The sequence below is a fragment of the Pelophylax lessonae genome, assembly GCF_965119305.1.
Source record: "Pelophylax lessonae genome assembly, chromosome: 3".
Classification (NCBI taxonomy): domain Eukaryota; kingdom Metazoa; phylum Chordata; class Amphibia; order Anura; family Ranidae; genus Pelophylax; species Pelophylax lessonae.
The window spans coordinates 27770550-27791059 of record NC_138770.1 but is presented as its reverse complement, the minus strand read 5'-3'; the positions used below and the strand labels follow the sequence as shown (position 1 = coordinate 27791059).

At 47.7% G+C, this 20510-nt stretch overlaps 1 protein-coding gene across 1 annotated transcript; it reads left to right on the top strand.

Moving 5' to 3' along the window:
- Positions 1–195: 195 nt before the first annotated feature.
- Positions 196–11941, top strand: LOC309550262 (uncharacterized protein; the record flags this gene model as incomplete). The annotated part of the gene is made up of 6 exons (XM_082250670.1): positions 196–370; positions 463–530; positions 10743–10910; positions 10997–11120; positions 11237–11334; positions 11681–11941. Coding segments are annotated over 6 exons (894 nt in total), but the record flags the coding sequence as incomplete, so codon positions are not given.
- Between the last annotated feature and the right edge of the window lie 8569 nt (positions 11942–20510).

Below are 20510 nucleotides of genomic sequence, written 5' to 3'. Positions count from 1 at the left end.
CAATTTGGGACCTTGGGAGGGGCTGTGGGACGAGGTGGGAGTCGGCCACCATTGTTGATATATGTGCGGCCAGATAAGCCACAGGATGGTCCCGCCCCCTTCGGGGACACTTGCTGTGGCACTCGAGTGTGATATATGGGCAGTTCCTGCCTATCATGTCCACTCGCCCCCATGGATATTGTCGGCTGAGCGAGGATGGGTATCCGCCCTACGGCACAGCGTCATATCCGGGGGAGCGGCCGGGTGGTGACGTCATTGATGAACCGCCCGGGATCCACATCATTTAAGGGCGCGGTGTACATGCCCTGGTATGGTGGCGGTTCCCCATCCGGGGAGGAAACGTTTGTTGTGAACAGGAGCTCAACGTGGGGTGAGTGCTTATATTCTCTTTCTTGCTACTTCGGTCTTTAAACAATCTACTCAGTTTCTTTGACTTTATCATATACATCATTATTTCCACAGAATACAAGCTGCTGGGTCTTACTGGCTGTGATTACAAACACAGCAGGCACTCAGCTCTATGGCTATTGGTAAGCCGACTTGGAAACTGCCATAGTGTTTTCTATGCTGCATGCTGATCCCTCCCTAGGTGCTTTCTAATGAATCTACTATTGTACTATCTCCTGTCTTGGAGAACATGGATGTCTGGGTTACACATTAGGCTTCAGCCTTACTATCTATATGCCTCAAGGATTATATAAAATAAACAAAACATTGCACCAGCCAAAACATTATATAATGCTTAGCAGGCTGGCTATACCATACCACAATCACTGTGGATGTTACATACCTTTCAAGCTGATTGGCTTTTGAGTAAGCGATCCCGAGGCTTCGGCTATGATATGTGCACCCTTGATATCCATCCATTCATCCACATATTCTTCTCTACATCTTGGGGTACTGTGTGAATCCTCTTTTTATATCTACTTTGTAACACGGTGCGTAATTTTAGGTCAATCTTCTGGAGATACTAGACCCCTTGTGTACATCACCATGTAGCTTACATGCATGCATTCTCAAAACTATCTATCCACTAACACCAGGTGTTTTATTCACCAAATTCTTATGATTATTCTTCTTAAAATGAACATACCTTTATATCTTGTCTAGAGACTGATTAAAATCAGATCACCCCTGTCGTTTTGCAAACCAACTATCCATTATTAAATGAGTCTCCTGTAAACTCACAACAATCCTCCTCGTTACGTACCAAGGATGTTGAGACTTTGTCTCATCATATAATATACAGGTACGTATGTTAAATAAATGGATTATATATATGTACTATCAAACAATTTAATTTACGGTATGGATCCCCACATATAATCACAGGTTGCCCTATCTTGTTTCCTTTAGCCTATTCCGGTCCCAGATATGATCAGAGACATAATGATAGAATGTCTTATGTGTTGAAATACAAGGAAAAAATGTGTAATATAATATACAGTTTTTTGCATATGCTAATAATGTTAATAATCTGTCTGCATAATATCCATTTATTATACACTGTGTATATATATATATATATATTTTTCTAAAACATATTTATATATTACGTAGAAAAGTCTAGTAATAGCTCCAGACGAAGCTTTCTGAAGCAAAGCGAAACATGTTGAGCAAAATACTAAACTTATTATAATGAACATCTGAACACGACATCAGTTGACCCGGTTGGCCGGCACCTCATGCTTTTGGGTATCCGTCAGCAGGAATCTCCTGATGTGAAGTATAATGTTTTGATTGTTTAAACTGTCAACATATCCTATGTATTATTCTGTATGAAAATTGTGATTTCATCTATTGTGAACCGTGTATGCATTATCATATGGACCCTGTATAGGTCCCTTTTCTTATCCAACACATGTATGTATGTATGATTTCTTTGATTTTAATTGAATTTAAAATATAAACTGATTTTATAGACATAGTGTGCCCGAAATCCTTGTCTTCCCAATCCTTCCATAGTGTTACAAGTCTATATTGCAATGCCTGCAATTTTCATCAGGGGACTTTTGTAGAAGATATATACAAAGTATATATGTCCTGTGGTCAAGATATCCAGACAGGGTTCGTATTCTGAGAGATTGGGAATTTCAATTGTTGCAGAACCTCTCAGCCATATAATATATATATCATTAGCTTTTGCAAGGTTGCATGAAACATGAAAGAAATAAGATAGAGACAAGGGATTAATATTTTGAAGCCATTTTGTCTCAAGTAGCCTGTAGTGTGCTATAAACAAAAATAAAAACAATATTTTTTACATTCTCCTATAAAACATCCAATAAAAAATGTCAAAATCAAAAATTAAATTTCTTCATCAATTTATGCCAATATGTATTCTGCTACATGTTTCTGTTTAAGAAAAATCTCAATAAACAAATATTAATTGGTTTGCACAAACGTTATCCCATCTATAAATTATGGGATATATTTATGGAATTTTTATTTTTTGCTAGTTATAGCGGCGATCAGTGACTTACAGTGGGACTGCGATATTGCGGCGGACAAATCAGACACTAACTGACACTTTGTGGGAAGCAGTGTCAGTAATACAGTGATCAGTGCTAAAAATATGCACTGTCACTGTATTAATGACACTGGCTAGAAAGGGGTTAATATCAGGGGCGATCAAAGGGTTAAATGTGTGCCTAGCCAGTGTTTGTGTATTGGGGGAGGTGCTTTTATTAGGGGAAGGCATGGATCAGTGCCTTTGCTTTGCAGGAACACAGGATCCATGCCTTCCCAACTGACAGAATGGCAATCTGCCTTGTTTACATAGACGGATTGCCATTCTGCCTGTGTACCAAACGATCAGCGGGTGCCGGCGGACATCGTGTCTGCGGGACCTGCTTTCTAGAATCACAGTGATAGTGAACCGCCGGCAGAGCGCACTGGTGCACACTCCCTGGAAGTGCAGGATCACGTTTATATATGGGGTTCTGAGCAGCATGGCCGCCCTGTAGCAATAAAACTGCTATAGGGTGGTCGGAAAGTGGTAAAGACTTTTTTCTTTCACACCCCCAAATTTTGAGTCCCCCAAAATTACATTCCAGGCTCTGAATCTAGTAGGTGTTTTAAAAGGGGTCCTTATAGGAAAAAAGACAAAAAAACTGTGTGAGGTTAATCAGGAAATAAATTCCAAACTGTTAATCCGATCACGCAGCCTGCCTAACAAGGAAAGTGTGGGGTGGGGGGGGGGGGGGATGAGCGTGCGATGGTAATAGGCAGTAATATATTTCTCTCCCCCTTGGTGGGAGTGGAAATGACCCCATCTATAAGGATATAAAGTACATACACACAGCACAAGGCCGTGTTCATACTACCAGGTTGCAGTTCCTCTGAGCTTCTACCTAGAAAGGAAGTCTCTATGAAAGCCAGGAAGTGATGTCAGATACAGACAGGAAGTGATGTCAGGTATGAAAAGGAAGTTCCTGGGTGAGAGGTCGAATTGGGAGGAAGTAGAGAGGAGACATTGCTGGAAGTTACAGTAGAGGAGGTAATAAGATCTTATTTTCTATTTACACCCAGTAACCCCCCCCCCCCTGTCATGTCCGTCCTCTTCCTCCATAGTCACTGTGATGTCTTTTATCCCCAGCAGATGATGATACACACATATATAGTGGGAAAACCTGGAATAACCCCTTCAGGGTCAGAACTTTCCTCCACCCACCGGGTCGGAAAATTCTCTTCATTCTGGAGATTTGTCCCCTTTCCCACCAATCATCTTCTCACCTTAGCAGTCTCTTGTAATGAGGGATGAGATTCAGATTCAGGTTCTCCTGAAATTTGCCCTTTCACACCGTTCCTCTGAAGATACAAATATCCCCATGTCTCACTACATTAACCATGTGCCTGCCCCTCCTGTAGGCCCAGGATCGGCATGGTGGATGGAGTGGAGGGTGATCAGTTCTCAGATCTCCTCTCTGGTGAATGAATCCAGAAGAGACGAGCATTTCATCACTTCCAGGTTCAGTGCCATCATTCCCTGGTCACTGTGGTCAGGGAAGAAGCTGGTTGATCCCGATCTGTATTTCATCAGCTTCACTGGGGTCCATAGTGTGACGTTGGAGGTATAATAGACCCCTAATGTCTCCTTAAAGAGGACCTGTCATTTATATTACGCTGTCATAAAGGGGGGTATTGGCCGCACACTAGAGTGAGAGAATTGACTTGGGCCATTATTCCCGGTTTTCTCTAAACTAATGACCTGTAGGAGTTTTTACAGCATTGTCTTTGCACCATGTTGGGTAGTGAATTTAGTCACCATTTCATAGTTGCCAACATTTGAAAAAAATTTCCAGGGACACTTAGCAGCACAGCTATCAATTACTTACCACACCCACTTCCCTGAAGCCCCACCCACTCCACACAATCTCTGCCTACTTATCAGATTATAGGGTCTATTCAATATAGAGCGAATTACAGGAAACGATTTAGCAGAGCTTAAAATAAAGGAAAAAACCACCAATTTAAAAAATAGAATGCGTTTCCTCTGTGTCTTTAAAAAATAAAAAAGCTTAATCTGATTATATGGTCTTTTTAACCCCTTTAGGACCGCCCGCGGCAGATTTAATGCAGCAGGCAGCGGCTCTTGGGCAAACCGACGTAGCTCTACGTCGCTCACTCTCAGGAGGCTAGGGAATGTCGGTCGGGTCCATAACTGTTGAGCAGCAGCTGACTGAAAAGGCTGGTGCTGAGTGCGCGCCGGTGACGGTTTGATACTGCGAGGGTCGGGGCCCGGCTCCAAACCAACACCTACGCATGCGCCACCCACGCTACGCTACTGGATAGGCACAGAGGACAGCCCCCGACATGTTGGCCCAATCACAGGGTGCCCGCCGGCCATCCTGAGCCTGAAGATCATGACGGCTGGAGCGCAGGGAGACATTAGGAAATAAAAAGGTCAGACAGCCCCTCCAGCCTCCCCCACACTCCCCCACTGACCGGGACAAGTCCCGGCACAGTAAGTTAGCCGGGACAAGGTCCTATTTGGTGGGATTGTCCTGTCAAAAACGAGACAGCTGGCAGCTATGAAATATACGGTGGGCGGCCTGGAAGTGGTTAACAATAAATGTCTCTAGCTTGCTTCCTTTTGTTGTATCTGTGGGATAAGAGCAAGAAATCCTTCTTGATCCTGCCAGAAATCCAGGTCTGTCCTGTGCAGTGTTATTTCAAGCAATATTATCAGCCCTACCTCTGTGAACTGCAGAACAGATTTTCTCCTATGTTATGGTGATGAGGAGATAGGGAGGTGTTCTAAAGTTCTGTTCAACATTTCTCTTCCATACCAGGCAAAAAAAAAAAAAAGAATTAAAATAAAAAAAAAAAGAAGAAATGCAGACACTACATTAAGGAACTGCTGCAATGTTTTATTTTTTTTCTTAAAGCGGAGTTCTGCCCTCAAAATCGACTTTGGGCCATCCGCTGTTGAGTGTCACCTGAAAAATAAATGGAAAATCACTATTTTTTTTTTTTACTTATCTTGTTATTGAGGAAATATACTCCCCTTTTTGTCTCTTCCTCCCTCTGCGGCCGCGGCCCGCGCGTCACTTTCTGCTTGCATTGATTCCTGGGAGCTGAACGTCATCGCTCCCATGAGTCAATGCGCCTGCACTGGCCCCGCTCGTCACTTCCGGTGCAGGCGCGTCATTCCCTGCTAAACAGCTTCTGGGCATGCCCAGAAGCTGTGCAGGGATGACGCGCCTGCCCCGAAAGTGACGAGCGGGGCCAGTGCAGGGCATTGTGGGACTGAAGAGGACGCAGAAGAGGAAGCGATGGCTTCAGCTGCCCACACCTGAGATGGCAGCGCTTGAGAAGAAATTTTCAAGGTAAGTATTTCTTCTAAAAGGTAAGTGCGACCTGGGACAGTTCAGAGGCTATCCATTGTGGAATGTACTAGCCCTGACTGTCCCAGGGGGATTTTTATTAAAAAATAATTTCCGAGGCCGGAACTCCGCTTTAAGTTTAGAAACACTTTAAATAATATTCAGTTAGCAAATCTTACTATAATCGCCACTGCTAAATAGCATAGGAATTGCAAAGTGGCCACAGCGTGCCCCCATCAATGCAGAGTGCCCACAGTGTGCCCCCTTCAATGCAGAGACGCCCACAGTGTGCCCCCTTCAATGCAGAGACGCCCACAGTGTGCCCCCTTCAATGCAGAGACGCCCACAGTGTGCCCCGTTCAATGCAGAGACGCCCACAGCGTGCCCCCTTCAATGCAGAGACGCCCACCGCGTGCCCCCTTCAATGCAGAGACGCCCACAGCGTGCCCCCTTCAATGCAGAGCGCCCCCTTCAATGCAGTGCACCAACAGCATGCCCCCTTCAATGCAGAGCGCCCACAGCATGCCCCTTCAATGCAGAGATGCCCACAGCATGCCCCCTTCAATGCAGAGATGCCCACAACGTGCCCCCTTCAATGCAGAGATGCCCACAGCGTACCCCCTTCAATGCAGAGATGCCCGCAGTGTGCCCCCTTCAATGCAGAGCGCCCACAGCGTGCCCCCTTCAATGCAGAGATGCCCACAGCGTGCCCCCTTCAATGCAGAGATGCCCACAGCGTGCCCCCTTCAATGCAGAGATGCCCACAGCGTGCCCCCTTCAATGCAGAGATGCCCACAGCGTGCCCCCTTCAATGCAGAGATTAACACAGCGTGCCCCCTTCAATGTAGAGTTCCCACAGCGTGCCCTCTTCAATGCAGAGTGCCCACAGCATGCCCCCTTCAATGCAGAGCACCCACAGCATGCCCCCTTCAATGCAGAGATGCCCACAGCGTGCCCCCTTCAATGCAGAGATGCCCACAGCGTGCCCCCTTCAATGCAGAGATGCCCACAGCGTGACCCCTTCAATGCAGAGATGCCCACAGCGTGACCCCTTCAATGCAGAGATGCCCACAGCGTGACCCCTTCAATGCAGAGATGCCCACAGCGTGCCCCCTTCAATGCAGAGATGCCCACAGCGTGCCCCCTTCAATGTAGAGTTCCCACAGCGTGCCCCCTTCAATGCAGAGATGCCCACAGCATGACCCCTTCAATGTAGAGTTCCCACAGCGTGCCCCCTTCAATATAGAGTTCCCACAGTGTGCCCTCTTCAATGCAGCATGCCCCCTTCAATGCAGAGCACCCACAGCATGCCCCAATCAATGCAGAGATGCCCACAGCGTGCCCCCAATCAATGCAGAGATGCCCACAGCATGCCCACTTCAATGCAGAGATGCCCACAGTGTGCCCCCTTCAATGTAGAGTTCCCACAGCGTCCCCCCTTCAATGTAGAGTTCCCACAGCATGCCCCCTTCAATGCCCCCTTCAATGTAGAGTTCCCACAGCGTGCCCCCTTCAATGCAGAGATACTCTCAGACCCGCTTCCTGATTGGCCAGGAGGAGGATCCGTGTGACAATCGCGAATATTCATTCGCTATTGTCACACAATGGGTGGACTCAGGGTGCACTGCTCTGCACCCCAGGTCCACCCTCCAAACTGCCACCTATTGGACAGGCACAGAGGCCAGCCCCCGCCACAGTTCGCCCAATCACAGGGTGCCCGCCGGCCATCCTGAACATGAAGTTAATGGCTGGAGCGCAGGAAGAAATAAAAGGTTAGACGGCCCCTCCTGCCTCCTCCACGCTCCCCCACTGGCTGGGACAAGTCCCGGCAGAGTAAATTACCCGGGACAAGGTCCTATTTGGCGGGACTGTTCTGTCAAAAACGGGACAGTTGGCAGCTATGTGTCCTGTATACAGTGAGTGACTCACTGTATACAGGACAGGACCTGGGTAAATATTCTATGTACTGTGTACAGGACAGGACCTGGGTAAATAATCTATGTACTGTATACAGGACAGGACCTGGGTAAATATTCTATGTACTGTGTACAGGACAGGACCTGGGTAAATATTCTATGTACTGTGTACAGGACAGGACCTGGGTAAATATTCTATGTACTGTGTACAGGACAGGACCTGGGTAAATATTCTATGTACTGTGTACAGGACAGGACCTAGGTAAATATTCTATGTACTGTGTACAGGACAGGACCTGGGTAAATAATCTATGTACTGTGTACAGGACAGGACCTGGGTAAATATTCTATGTACTGTGTACAGGACAGGACCTAGGTAAATATTCTATGTACTGTGTACAGGACAGGACCTGGGTAAATAATCTATGTACTGTGTACAGGACAGGACCTGGGTAAATAATCTATGTACTGTGTACAGGACAGAACCTGGGTAAATATTCTATGTACTGTGTACAGGACAGGACCTGGGTAAATAATCTATGTACTGTGTACAGGACAGGACCTGGGTAAATAATCTATGTACTGTGTACAGGACAGGACCTGGGTAAATAATCTATGTACTGTGTACAGGACAGGACCTGGGTAAATAATCTATGTACTGTGTACAGGACAGGACCTGGGTAAATATTCTATGTACTGTATACAGGACAGGACCTGGGTAAATAATCTATGTACTGTGTACAGGACAGGACCTGGGTAAATAATCTATGTACTGTGTACAGGACAGGACCTGGGTTAATATTCTATGTACTGTGTACAGGACAGGACCTGGGTAAATATTCTATGTACTGTGTACAGGACAGGACCTAGGTAAATATTCTATGTACTGTATACAGGACAGGACCTGGGTAAATATTCTATGTACTGTGTACAGGACAGGACCTGGGTAAATATTCTATGTACTGTGTACAGGACAGGACCTGGGTAAATAATCTATGTACTGTGTACAGGACAGGACCTGGGTAAATATTCTATGTACTGTGTACAGGACAGGACCTGGGTAAATATTCTATGTACTGTGTACAGGACAGGACCTGGGTAAATATTCTATGTACTGTATACAGGACAGGACCTGGGTAAATATTCTATGTACTGTGTACAGGACAGGACCTAGGTAAATATTCTATGTACTGTATACAGGACAGGACCTGGGTATATATTCTATGTACTGTATACAGGACAGGACCTGGGTATATATTCTATGTACTGTATACAGGACAGAACCTGGGTATATATTCTATGTACTGTATACAGGACAGGACCTGGTATATATTCTATGTACTGTATACAGAACAGGACCTGGGTATATATGCTATGTATATATTGAGCAGAGATGATCCGGCAGGACAGGCTGCCAGTGTGTGGAGATAGGTGCTCAGTTGAAAAATGAAGCAGTGCATAGTCTCAGTCATCCTACCTGTGTCCTCCCCCTACGTAGGAGCGCCTCTCTTCCTATTCCTCCTGTCCTCCTCGAGGCAGGAAGCAGCTATCTTCCAGCTGGCAGCAGCTCTCGCCAACAGGACATTGGGGTAAAACGGTCCTTGGCTCTAGTGTCTGCAGTCATGCAGGACAAATCTGGCGCCCATTTTTCCATAGTCAGACCAGACCGAGAGCCGGCGGGAGCCGCACCTGCCCCACTGGCCGAAACAAGTCCCGGCAGACTAAATAGCTGGGACTAGGTCCTATTTGGCGGGACTGTCCTTTTAAAAATGGGATAGTTGGCAGTTATGTCATTCCCCGGTCACTGTGGTCAGTGAAGAAGCTGCTTGATCCCGATCTGTACTTCATCAGCTTCACTGGGGTCCATAGGTGACGTTGGAGGTCTAATAGACCCCAAATGTCTCCTTAAAGAGCACCTGTCATTTATATTATGCTGTCTTAAAGGGTGGTATTGGCCGCACACTAGAGTGAGAGCAATGATTCTGGGGCCATTATTCCCGGTTTTCTGTAAACGAATGACCCATTGGAGCTTTTACAGCATTGTCTTTGCACCATGTTGGGTAGTGAATTTAGTCACCATATCATGGGGACACACAGTTTTAAGGGTTGACATAATTATGTGTGTGTGGGGGGGGGGGGGGGTGCTTTGTTTTTACAAGTTTAAAATACAGATTTTATTGTGTGAAAATTTAATTTTGTTTAAAGCCCATCTCTGGGGAAACGAAAAATGACCAAAATCCAAATGAGCATTTAACCCTCGTATAATGGGGGCAGCCCCACTTCAAGGGTTACATGGTTATTTTGGTGTAGGGAACCAGAAAAAGCACTTTTACTTATCCGATCCTCTAATCCCTCAATACTGGCACTCTCCTCTACTCCCCTACACTCTGGCAGTGGACTGTCCCTCCTCCTGTCCAATCAAGGGCTATGGGCTCTGCGTTGGTCTTGATGGTCTCAGAGAACCTGTGACCACTCTTTATAAAAAGACCCCCCTAATCTACATGTTCCAATTCCCACTAGGGGCAACCCGTCCATAACCCCCTTATATCCCCATCCTAATATTGTCCAACCAATGCAATCCAGATAATTCTTCATTATCCGTCTACAGAGAAACCCGCATAGATCACATGACCACACCAATGAGGATGGAGGAGGATCAGAGTCACATTACTGAGAGGTTATTAAGCCTCACCCTGGAGATCATCTACCTGCTGATCGGAGAGGTAAGGAGGATTCTGGGAGGTCACATGACATCACTCTTATCTCTATTAATAAAACACAGACCAGACCGTAGAGGTGAGGAGGATTCTGGGAGGTCACATGACATCACTCTTATCTCTAATAATAAAACACAGACCTGACCGGAGAGGTGAGGAGGCTTCTGGGAGGTCACATGACATCACTCTTATCTAATCTGGTCAATAGACCATGTTCTTATTCTAGACATGTAGATGATGTCAGATGATTGATATCGGTTTATCTTTCTCCTGATCTGTAGGATTGTGTTGTAGTGAAGAAGTCTACTGGAGAGCCAATCTCAGGAGGATGGAGCAGGACCGAAATCCCCACCATGGTGCCTTCCCCTCGTTCTCCGATACCTGAGAGGAACAAAGGGCAGAAGATCCTGAAACTGACCACCATGATGGTCCATCTGCTGACAGGAGAGGTGAGCGGTGCTGGGAATTCTGGGACATTATCCAGTAACAGACAAGGGATGTGTCTGGATGGTGACTGTATCATTGTGTGTGTCAGGTTCCTATAAGGTGTCAGGATGTCACTGTCTATTTCTCCATGGAGGAGTGGGAGTATTTAGAAGGACACAAGGATCTCTACAAGGACGTCATGATGGAGAATCAGCCGCCCCTCACATCACCGGGTAAGAGGAGACTTTATTGTAAAGGAGAGAGCAGTACGGAGGCTCCACCTAGATTCCCCATCATCTGATAAACACATAGAAACAATGTATTCAGTCAGTGTGTGTGTTTCCTACAGATGGATCCAGTAATGGGAACCCACCAGAGAGAAGTCCCCGTCCTCTGTATTCCCGGGATTCCACACAGGAAGGTCACACCATCTCTCAGCATCATCAGGTAGATGAAGAACAATCATAAAGTCAATTTTTACATGGCGCTCTCTGATGGTGGGTGGCATACCATGAGGTAAAAATATAGAAAGTAAAAAATGGGTAGAAAAATATAAAAAAGGATGAGGTGGAAGGGGGGAGGCGGCCCACGATGATCCCATTCACCTACCCTACCGGCCTTTACTTACCTAAGAGTAAGTCACTATGTGTTTTTTGTTTTAATAAACCTTATGCTTCATTAAGCTGGCACTGCTTTCTTTTTGTTTAGATGAGGAACAATCACTGATAGTATCATTAGGATCTGTACTTTATCTGCATTGTTACCATTGATGTCATTTTTATTATATATTCAGAGTGGAAACCTGAGAGATTCTAAAGTTGAGGTTAAAGAAGAGATAAAAGAGGAGGATGATGAGGATGGGGTGATGGAGGAGTCAGAATTCCTAAAAGAACACAAAGATCTGTACCAGGACACCATGGTGGAGTCATCCAGTTACAGAAACCCACCAGAGAGATGTCCCCGTCCTCTGTATTCCCGGGATTCCACACAGGAAGGTCACACCATCACTCAATGTTACAAGGTTGGTGGATTGGAGCATCTAGAACATGGACTTCTGGAGAGGATGTGTTTTTATTTTTATATATAATATCACAATATTAAAGCTTATATCTTCCAGATGATATTCTCTCTCATTTTCTTGATTTAGAGTGGAGATCCAATCGATATAGAATTTGAGGTTAAAGCAGAAGAAGAAGAGACGTATGTGAGGGATGATCAGCAGTCTATGGAGGAGGATGGAATAACGGGGACATTTATAGAGGAGGACACTCCTACAGAGATCAGCACAGGTGAGTCATTAACACTAAATACATACATGACATAAATACATGTAATCCACCACTGATTACTGAATACCAATATTATGCGTCCTGACCCCTGCACTATATACTCTGTTGTACATTACATACTCCTGACCCCTGCACTATATACTCTATGTTGTACATTACATACTCCTGACCCCTGCGCTATATACTCTATGTTGTACATTACATACTCCTGACCCTGCACTATATACTCTATGTTGTACATTACATACTTCTGCTCTATCCCCTCTACCCACTGCTACAGTATCTCACAAAAGTAAGTACACCCGTCACATTTTTTGTAAATATTTTATTCTATCTTTTCATTTGCCAACACTGAAGAAATGACGCTTTGCTACAATGTAAAGTAGTGAGTGTACAGCTTGTGTATAACAGTGTAAATTTGCTGTCCCCTCAAAATAACTCAACACACAGCCATTAATGTATGGAGCTTACTGTTCTAAGAGACCAGCTTAGGTCCTTGGCCCTCTTTCGTGCGAAGGCGGCACTGGCCAATTGCCGGCGGACCTTTTACGAACACGGTGACAAGTGCGGAAAGTTGTTGGCGCACGCACTTCGTGCGCAAAGGGCTCGCACCTTTGTCCCGGAGATTTCAACCTCCGGGGGTCGCAAGGTACACTCTACAGCGGACATCGCGGAAGCCTTCCGCCAATATTACTCTACTCTCTACAACTTGTCACTGGACTCGGCGGCCCCTTCCGGGGCGGAGAGGATCAATGCGATCCGATCGTACGTCTGCGCTTCAGGCCTCCCCTCCCTCCCAGTGGAGGAGGTTGAGAAGTTGGATAAACCTCTGCGATTTGATGAACTCTTGATGACTTTGAAGGCGACGCAGCCTGGGAAGGCTGCGGGCCCAGATGGCTACTCCCTCCGGTACTATAAATGCTTTCTAGACCTCCTTTCCCCTCATTTCCTCGCTGCATACAATGCGACTTGTGAGGGAGCGCTGTTCCCGACGGATTCACTCAGAGCGCATATCGCGGTTCTCGCAAAGGAGGGAAAATATCCCCTGGTCTGTACCAGCTACAGACCTATCTCGCTCTTGAACGTCAATTTAAAGCTCTTTACTAAGGTCTTGGCCTCTAGATTGGCCCTGCTGTTACCGCAGCTGATCCATGACGACCAGGTGGGCTTTGTTGCTTCTCGGGAAGCCCTTGACAATACCACTAAAGCGCTTGACCTGGTTCACCTTGCCTGTACCCGCCGTCTCCCGACCTTGCTTCTATCCACGGACGCGGAGAAGGCATTCGATCGGGTGAATTGGGAATTCCTTTTCGCTACGATGGAGCACGTGGGGGCGGGGGGCGACTTATGTCCTGGGTACGAGCTATATACTCGGCCCCATCGGCGAGAGTGAGGGTCAATGGTTTTCTATCTGACCCCCTGGAGATCTCTAATGGGACTCGACAGGGTTGCCCCCTCTCCCTGCTGATTTTTGTTCTGACCCTGGAGCCTTTCCTGAGAACGGTGCGGGCCAATGCTGATGTTGCTGGGGTATCGGTCTCCCTGACACTATCCCCTAAAGTGGCGGCATATGCGGATGGCCTCCTCATTTTTTCTCACTAAACCTCAGAGGCTCAGAGGTTCTGGCGGTGGCGATTTTGCCCGCTCTCTCCACTCTCCTTAAGGCTGACTTCCCCTTTAAATGGGGGTCTTCTCATATTCGGTACCTGGGGATCTCTCTGCCGCACTGCCCCGACAAGGCTTTTGAATGTAACTTCCCTCCTCTGCTGGCACGGATTAAGAAAGATCTCGATGAATGGCACGAGGGCAGATTTTCCTGGTTCGGGCATTGCAGCATCATTAAAATTAATGTGATGCCCCGCCTACTATATGTGTTCCAGGCTTTGCCGGTGGCCGTCCCGTCTTCCTTCCTTCGGAAGGTGAACCGACTGTTCCGAGAGTTTCTTTGGCGTAGAGGTCCCCCAAGACTGCCCTTACGTATTCTGCGCATGCCTAAATTGAGTGGCGGCATGGCTCTACCAGATGCCGTGGCCTATTATAAAGCGTGCCACATGTCCCGTATCCTTGACTGGTACCGCCATAGCCCCCTGAAGCAATGGGTGCGGTTGGAGAGGCGAGGCATTCAAGTGGGGTCTCCCCCTGAGTCCTCTCTGTGGACTCCTTCCCCCGTTCCTAGGGAACTATCCGACCATTGGCCCTACTTTGCTGGTCGGTAGACGGTTATGCCACGGGGGCCAACTGGCTACTCTCCCGTCCCCACTTCTCCAGGTGATTGACAGCCCTGACTTTCCACCGGGGATAGGCCATCTGGGATTTCGGTCCCTGAGGGAGGCCGGATTCGGCCAGGCCCGTCACTTTGTGCGAGCCGAGGCATGGGTCCCTAGATCTCTCCTTCACTCAGACGCTACCTTTTCTACGTTGTCCTTTTGGCAGCAGGTCCAACTTTCTCATTTTTTGCAGTCTCTGCCTGCTGCACCTCTGTTTACCAGACGTCTCACCTATTTTGAAGAACTTTGCTCTGCCCCGTCTCCTTTACGACATACTATTTCCCTGATGTACAGGGCTCTGGTCACACCCGAGGCACCATTTCGACCCCCCTACGTTGCACGTTGGGAGCGAGAACTCGGCCTGACCTTCACCGATCAACATGTCGAACGCCTACTGTTTTTCGCGTACAAAACTTCGCTCTGCTCTCGCTACCAGGAAGTGGGGTACAAATGCCTGACCCGGTGGCACTACACCCCGACAAGGCTTACTCGGATGTTCCCGACCTGTACTGACACTTGCTGGTGGTGTGGGAAGGAGGCGGGGACATACCTCCATATTTTCTGGTCTTGTGAGCGGCTGCAGCCTTTTTGGACTACGGTGCGTACCATCACCCAAAAATTCACGGACCATTCTTGGACGATGGACCCTGCTCTTTTCCTTCTTCACCATCACGAGTTTCCGAGGGCGTCCTATCGGAAATCCATCCTGCCGTTGTTGCTCACGGCGGCGAAAAGTTGCATCCCCCCCTCTGGAAGCAGACTCAGCCCCCAACTGTAGCCACGTGGCTCCGTAAAGTTAAATGCATCAATGAAATGGAAGACCTGATGGCAACGGAGCGGGGAACTAGAGAGAAATTTTCAAAGCACTGGTACTACTGGCACGAATTCACATTTACTGCGGAATACCGTGACTTACTGCTCTGATGAAACGGGTGGCGCTGGGCCGCGCGGTCCCCCACCCTTTTTTCTCTTTACGGTTGTCTCTCTGCTCCCCTTTCTGGCTCTCCTCTTCCTTCTGGCTCTCCTCTTCCCTCTCTTTCTCCTTACTGCCCCTAATCTGCCGTGTCTCTGGATACCGCGGATTGGACTTTCTTTCTTCGCTGTCTCCTTTATTTCTAGTTTGTCCTTCAAAGCATAATTCTCTAGCTGTCTGTTTGATCCATGTCCTGCTCCCGGTTGGACATGCTTATATCGTTTCCCCCTGTGACTGCGGAGCAGTCTGGTGACTGTCGGGGCGCGGGCCCCCGCGCACCTGTTGCCGGCCATATGATGACAGTGGTGACGGGGGATTGCCCCTACATGGTCATTAAGCTCATTGTTCTACACTCGGTACCATACCTCTCTCTGTGCTGTGTTCTCAGGGGTTGCTGTAATTATACTAGGTTGTTGTGTTATATCTATCTTCACGTTCCAATACGTTGATATCCTGTTATTTCATGCTGGATATGTTGACTGAGAGCTATGTATTCTATTTTATCTTGATACTGCTCAATGTATTTTTCTTGTGACTTGTCATATGCCTTTTCTCTTTCAATAAACGAATTTACAAAAAAAAAAAATGTTAAAAAGTGTATAGAATACTCACAAAACTGGTGTGATAATACACACATCAAAATAGCATGTACAATCTCCAAGGTAGCCAAGGTCCCAAATGTAGCGAATAGGCATGCAGATGGTCGCATGGGGCTGCTGTGACTGGGCTGACGCGTTTCAGGGGCAAACCCCCTTCCTCAGAGCCAGAAAAATGCTGCTGAGTCACACTCCGGATGGCCCAAGAATAAATGGGAGCTGGCCCCACCTCTTCCTGTTCCACCCCAATCCCAAGAGTAGGGCAGGGGAGATGGGAGGAGGGGAAAAGGGAGGGGGGAGGGGAGGGGAAGGGAAAATGGAAAGGGTTGAATAGGAAGGAGGGCAAGGGAGGGGGGGAGGGGAGGGAGCATGGAAGAGGGAGGAGGAGATGCATATCCCACCTGGACCAAAACTCCCACCCTCCGAGGCCAAACCAGACTGTGTAATCAGTGACATAAAAAACAGCAAGTGAAACACTTGATTTAAAACACAGAGGGGAGAATAAAAACCAAATGCAACAAATAATAATTATACATTGCAAAAAAAAAAAAAAACATTCAATACCATAGATGCCTGTAGGTTCAAAGGGATGCTCTAAAAACTCACTTTCATACTTTCAATGCAACAGCAAGCATGTCAGTGTCCATATCCCCTGACCTACAGTGCTGCGGAGATTACACTGTCTATAGAGATGGGACACTGAGAGACAATCACTATAGTGTAGTGTACGAGGACCCTATTAAGATCTGTATGTGGCGGTACCTGAATCCTCTGTGCGGGGCAAGGGACTGTGGTGTGTCCACTAACCGGGACCAGAGTGATGCGATGTTTTGCCGGTCATTCCCCCTACTCAAACGGCCGTGTCGTTCCTTTGGAACGCACGCCAACCCGAACCCAGAAGTGAAAAACCGAAAGTGCGGGTGGATGCGTTCCACTGCGTCCTTCGTCACTTCCGCTGTTTACTACGGGGCCCTACATGGTCCAACCAACCGCAGACCACTGGCACCGCAGATCAACAGAGAACATGGGCAGGACGGCACTCGCCCGGACCCGCCCACCTCCCTAGACTTGTGTATCAAATACAAAGTCTATAATCCGCAGCACAACGGCTCAGGATCATGGGCAATGATGAGACTGATGATATTAATGGACATGTGTATATATATATATATATATATATATATATATATATATATATATATATATATATATATATATATATATATATATATATATATATAGATAGATAGATAAAAAATGATGATAAACATAGAAATTGAAATAGATATAAAAAACGGTATTAATAAGACATGTATATATATTTCTCTTACGTCCTCCGACAGTCGCCGCCTCTTCATATTCGTCACATATGGGGTATTAGACTTTGCTCCGAAGGAGTAGCTAGGCAACAGAATATGTTAACATTAAAGCTTTTAACATATCCCACCCTCAAGGGGTGGTCCCCTCAGTCAATACCCTCCTACTTCCTGCAACCATATCTCAGTTTCAATGTCTAGCTTGTCAGGAGTAGCTGGTTCTCTCTGTGCTGGGGCTTTGTGCCCCAGACTCTTTCTTCTTTTTTGATTTTTTGTTTGAGTTTTCTCTCTACCTTTACTTAGCTGTTCTTTTTGTCAGCGTTAGTTAGTTCTTCGGATGAAGAGGATCATGCGGGCTGGGTCTCGGGCTGATCCCCCTGGTCGCAGGTCGTGGGTCAGTGGCTTCCCAGCCTGCCATCGAGCGTTCAGCCAGGTAACGCTCCTGGCACAGTGAATGACCCATCCCTGTTCGGTGCAGGGATGATTGGTGAGGTGGCTACCTCACTGGACGCTGTGCGGTTTCTTAACCCCCATTCTGTGCGTCTTGTATGCGACTCTCCCTGCCTCATGTGCAGCGGCTTGTTCGCCTGTGCGGGTCCCCCACGCCATTGTGAGGTAAGTGTATCTATGTGGGGACCTGTCTGTCTGGGGGGGTGACAGTCTGGGACTGTGTAACCTGCCTCTATTCACACTGTTTGTCTCCCTATCTCTCGGCTGCATGCTGTGGGCTGCAAGGGGGGGAGGGAGCTGTGTGACACTGTGTGTGTCAGCCTTGTCAGTGTGTGCAGCTGTGTGCTGTGAGGCATGTTTTGTGGCATGTTTGGGCACTATACAGCGATCGCTGCGGCGATCTCACATGTTGTTTTTATACATGGATGACATGTGTGCATTACTGTACTGTGGAGCGGCGGTTTCGGCGCCAAACGGCGCCATTTTGCCTACACTCGCTCCGGCCGCATGTTCTACATGCATGGCGGCCATTTTCTTGTAGCCTCCCATAGGCTTTCATAGAGCGCCCTGGCAGCATCACTTCCTCTTCTCCAGGAACACCGATCAAGGCAGCAGCAGCGGCGAGGGTCTCCTCAGGTTATATCCTTCCTATCCATTGCCTGTGTCAGTTTTATTGTCCCTGTGGGGGTCTCATTGTGCTTGTGTGTGGTGCGGTGGGCTGCGCTCGCCGCGCTTGTTAAAGGGGCAGTTAACCCTTTATTATCCGGCATTTGTTATAGGGGCAATGGATTCTCAGGAGGGCAAATTTCCTACCGCCTTGGTGGAAAGCCAGGGGACCGCTGTTTCCCCCCCAGGGGGGGACTTAGCCTCTATTGTGGCTGGCCTTGCTGCTCAGGTGCAGATGCTGGTGGCTGCTCAATCTACTAAAAGACCCAGAGTTGCTCTTTCCTCTGATTCTGAGGGTGAAGGTGATGGGGCTGTTATGGCGGGGGCCTCCTTATCGGGGTCCCGCTCCTCCCTGGATCTAGTGGGGTCTGAGGTGGAGGCTGAAGTTGAAGGGGTTGATAATTCTCCCCCTGGCTCGCCTGAAGAGCTTGCAATCATGGATGAATTGATTGCTTCCATAAAGCAAACGCTGCGTTTGCAGGATGAAGTGTGTCCCCCCGCTGCCTTGGCGGCTTATGGGACGCGGAGAAAACGCAGGACGCCGCAGGTTTTTCCCTGCAATGATGATTTTCAGCGCGCTGTTAAGGAACAATGGCGCAATCTGCCCCGCACGTACTCGGTTTCCCGAGTGCTGTCCTTCCTTCAAACGGGTGTCGATCAGCAATTGGCGCTGGCTACGATAAAGGGTCAGGTGTCTGCGCTGGCCGTTCTGTTTCAACGTCCCGTGGCTTCCAACTCCTTGGTTGGCACTTTTGTTCAGGGTGTGCGGCATCTGGTTCCTCCTAGGAGGGATCCTCTGCCCCCTTGGGACTTGAATCTCGTTCTATCTGTGTTGCAACGTGCTCCTTTTGAACAGATCAGGGAGATCTCGTTGTCTATGTTGTCCAAAAAGGTCGCCTTTTTTGGTGGCGATCACTTCGGCTCGCAGGGTGTCAGAGCTGGCAGCATTGTCCTGCAAGTCTCCGTATCTGGTTGTTCATTTGGATAAGGTGGTCTTGCCACCTAATCCTTCTTCTTTTCTTCCGAAACGAGTTTCGGAATTCCATCTTAATGAGGATATTGTCTTGCCTTCGCTGTGCGCGAAGCCTAAACATCCAAAGGAGGTGAGATTACATTCTTTGGATGTTGTTCGAGCGATAAGGGTTTACCTTAAATCGACTGAGTCTTTTCGAAAGACGGATTCCTTGTTTGTTCTTCCAGAGGGTCCTCGGAAGGGCATGGCGGCGTCGGCCTCTACCATCGCCAAATGGATCAGGCAGACCGTTGAACAGGCCTATGCTTTGCAGGGGAAGGTTCCCCCTGTGCCTGTGAAGGCGCATTCTACTAGATCTCTGAGTACGTCTTGGGCCTGTCGTCATGGGGCTTCTGTAGCCCAGGTGTGTAAGGCGGCGACTCGGTCGACCGTGCACACTTTCACAAAATTCTACAAAGTAGATGTTCAGGCATCGGCGGATGCTTCCTTTGGCCGCAAGGTTCTTAGTGCGGCGGTTCCCTAGGGTCCCTTGTGGGGACCACTGGCTGTTGGGATAAGTTTTTTATCCCCTGGTTATTTGTCTTTTCCTGGGTTGTTGCTCCTGTTGAGCACCTGTTTTTTCCTGTTGCCCAGCTGGGTTCCTTCCTTTGGTAAGGTTCCTTTCTTTGATGCGGAGACTGCGTTGCCTTTCGGCGCGGATGCGTTTCCCACCCCTCATGTTTGCACTGCTTTGGGATGTCCCCATATGTGACGAATATGAAGAGGCGGCGACTGTCGGAGGACGTAAGAGAAAACTGAATTTTTGTAAAATCTTACCTGTAAAATTCCTTTCTCTGAGTCCTCCGACAGTCGCCGCCCCCGCCCCTCTTTTGGGGTTTGGTTGTATACTCTACTGCTATTCCACTAAAACTGAGATATGGTTGCAGGAAGTAGGAGGGTATTGACTGAGGGGACCACCCCTTGAGGGTGGGATATGTTAAAAGCTTTAATGTTAACATATTCTGTTGCCTAGCTACTCCTTCGGAGCAAAGTCTAATACCCCATATGTGACAAATATGAAGAGGCGGCGACTGTCGGAGGACTCAGAGAAAGG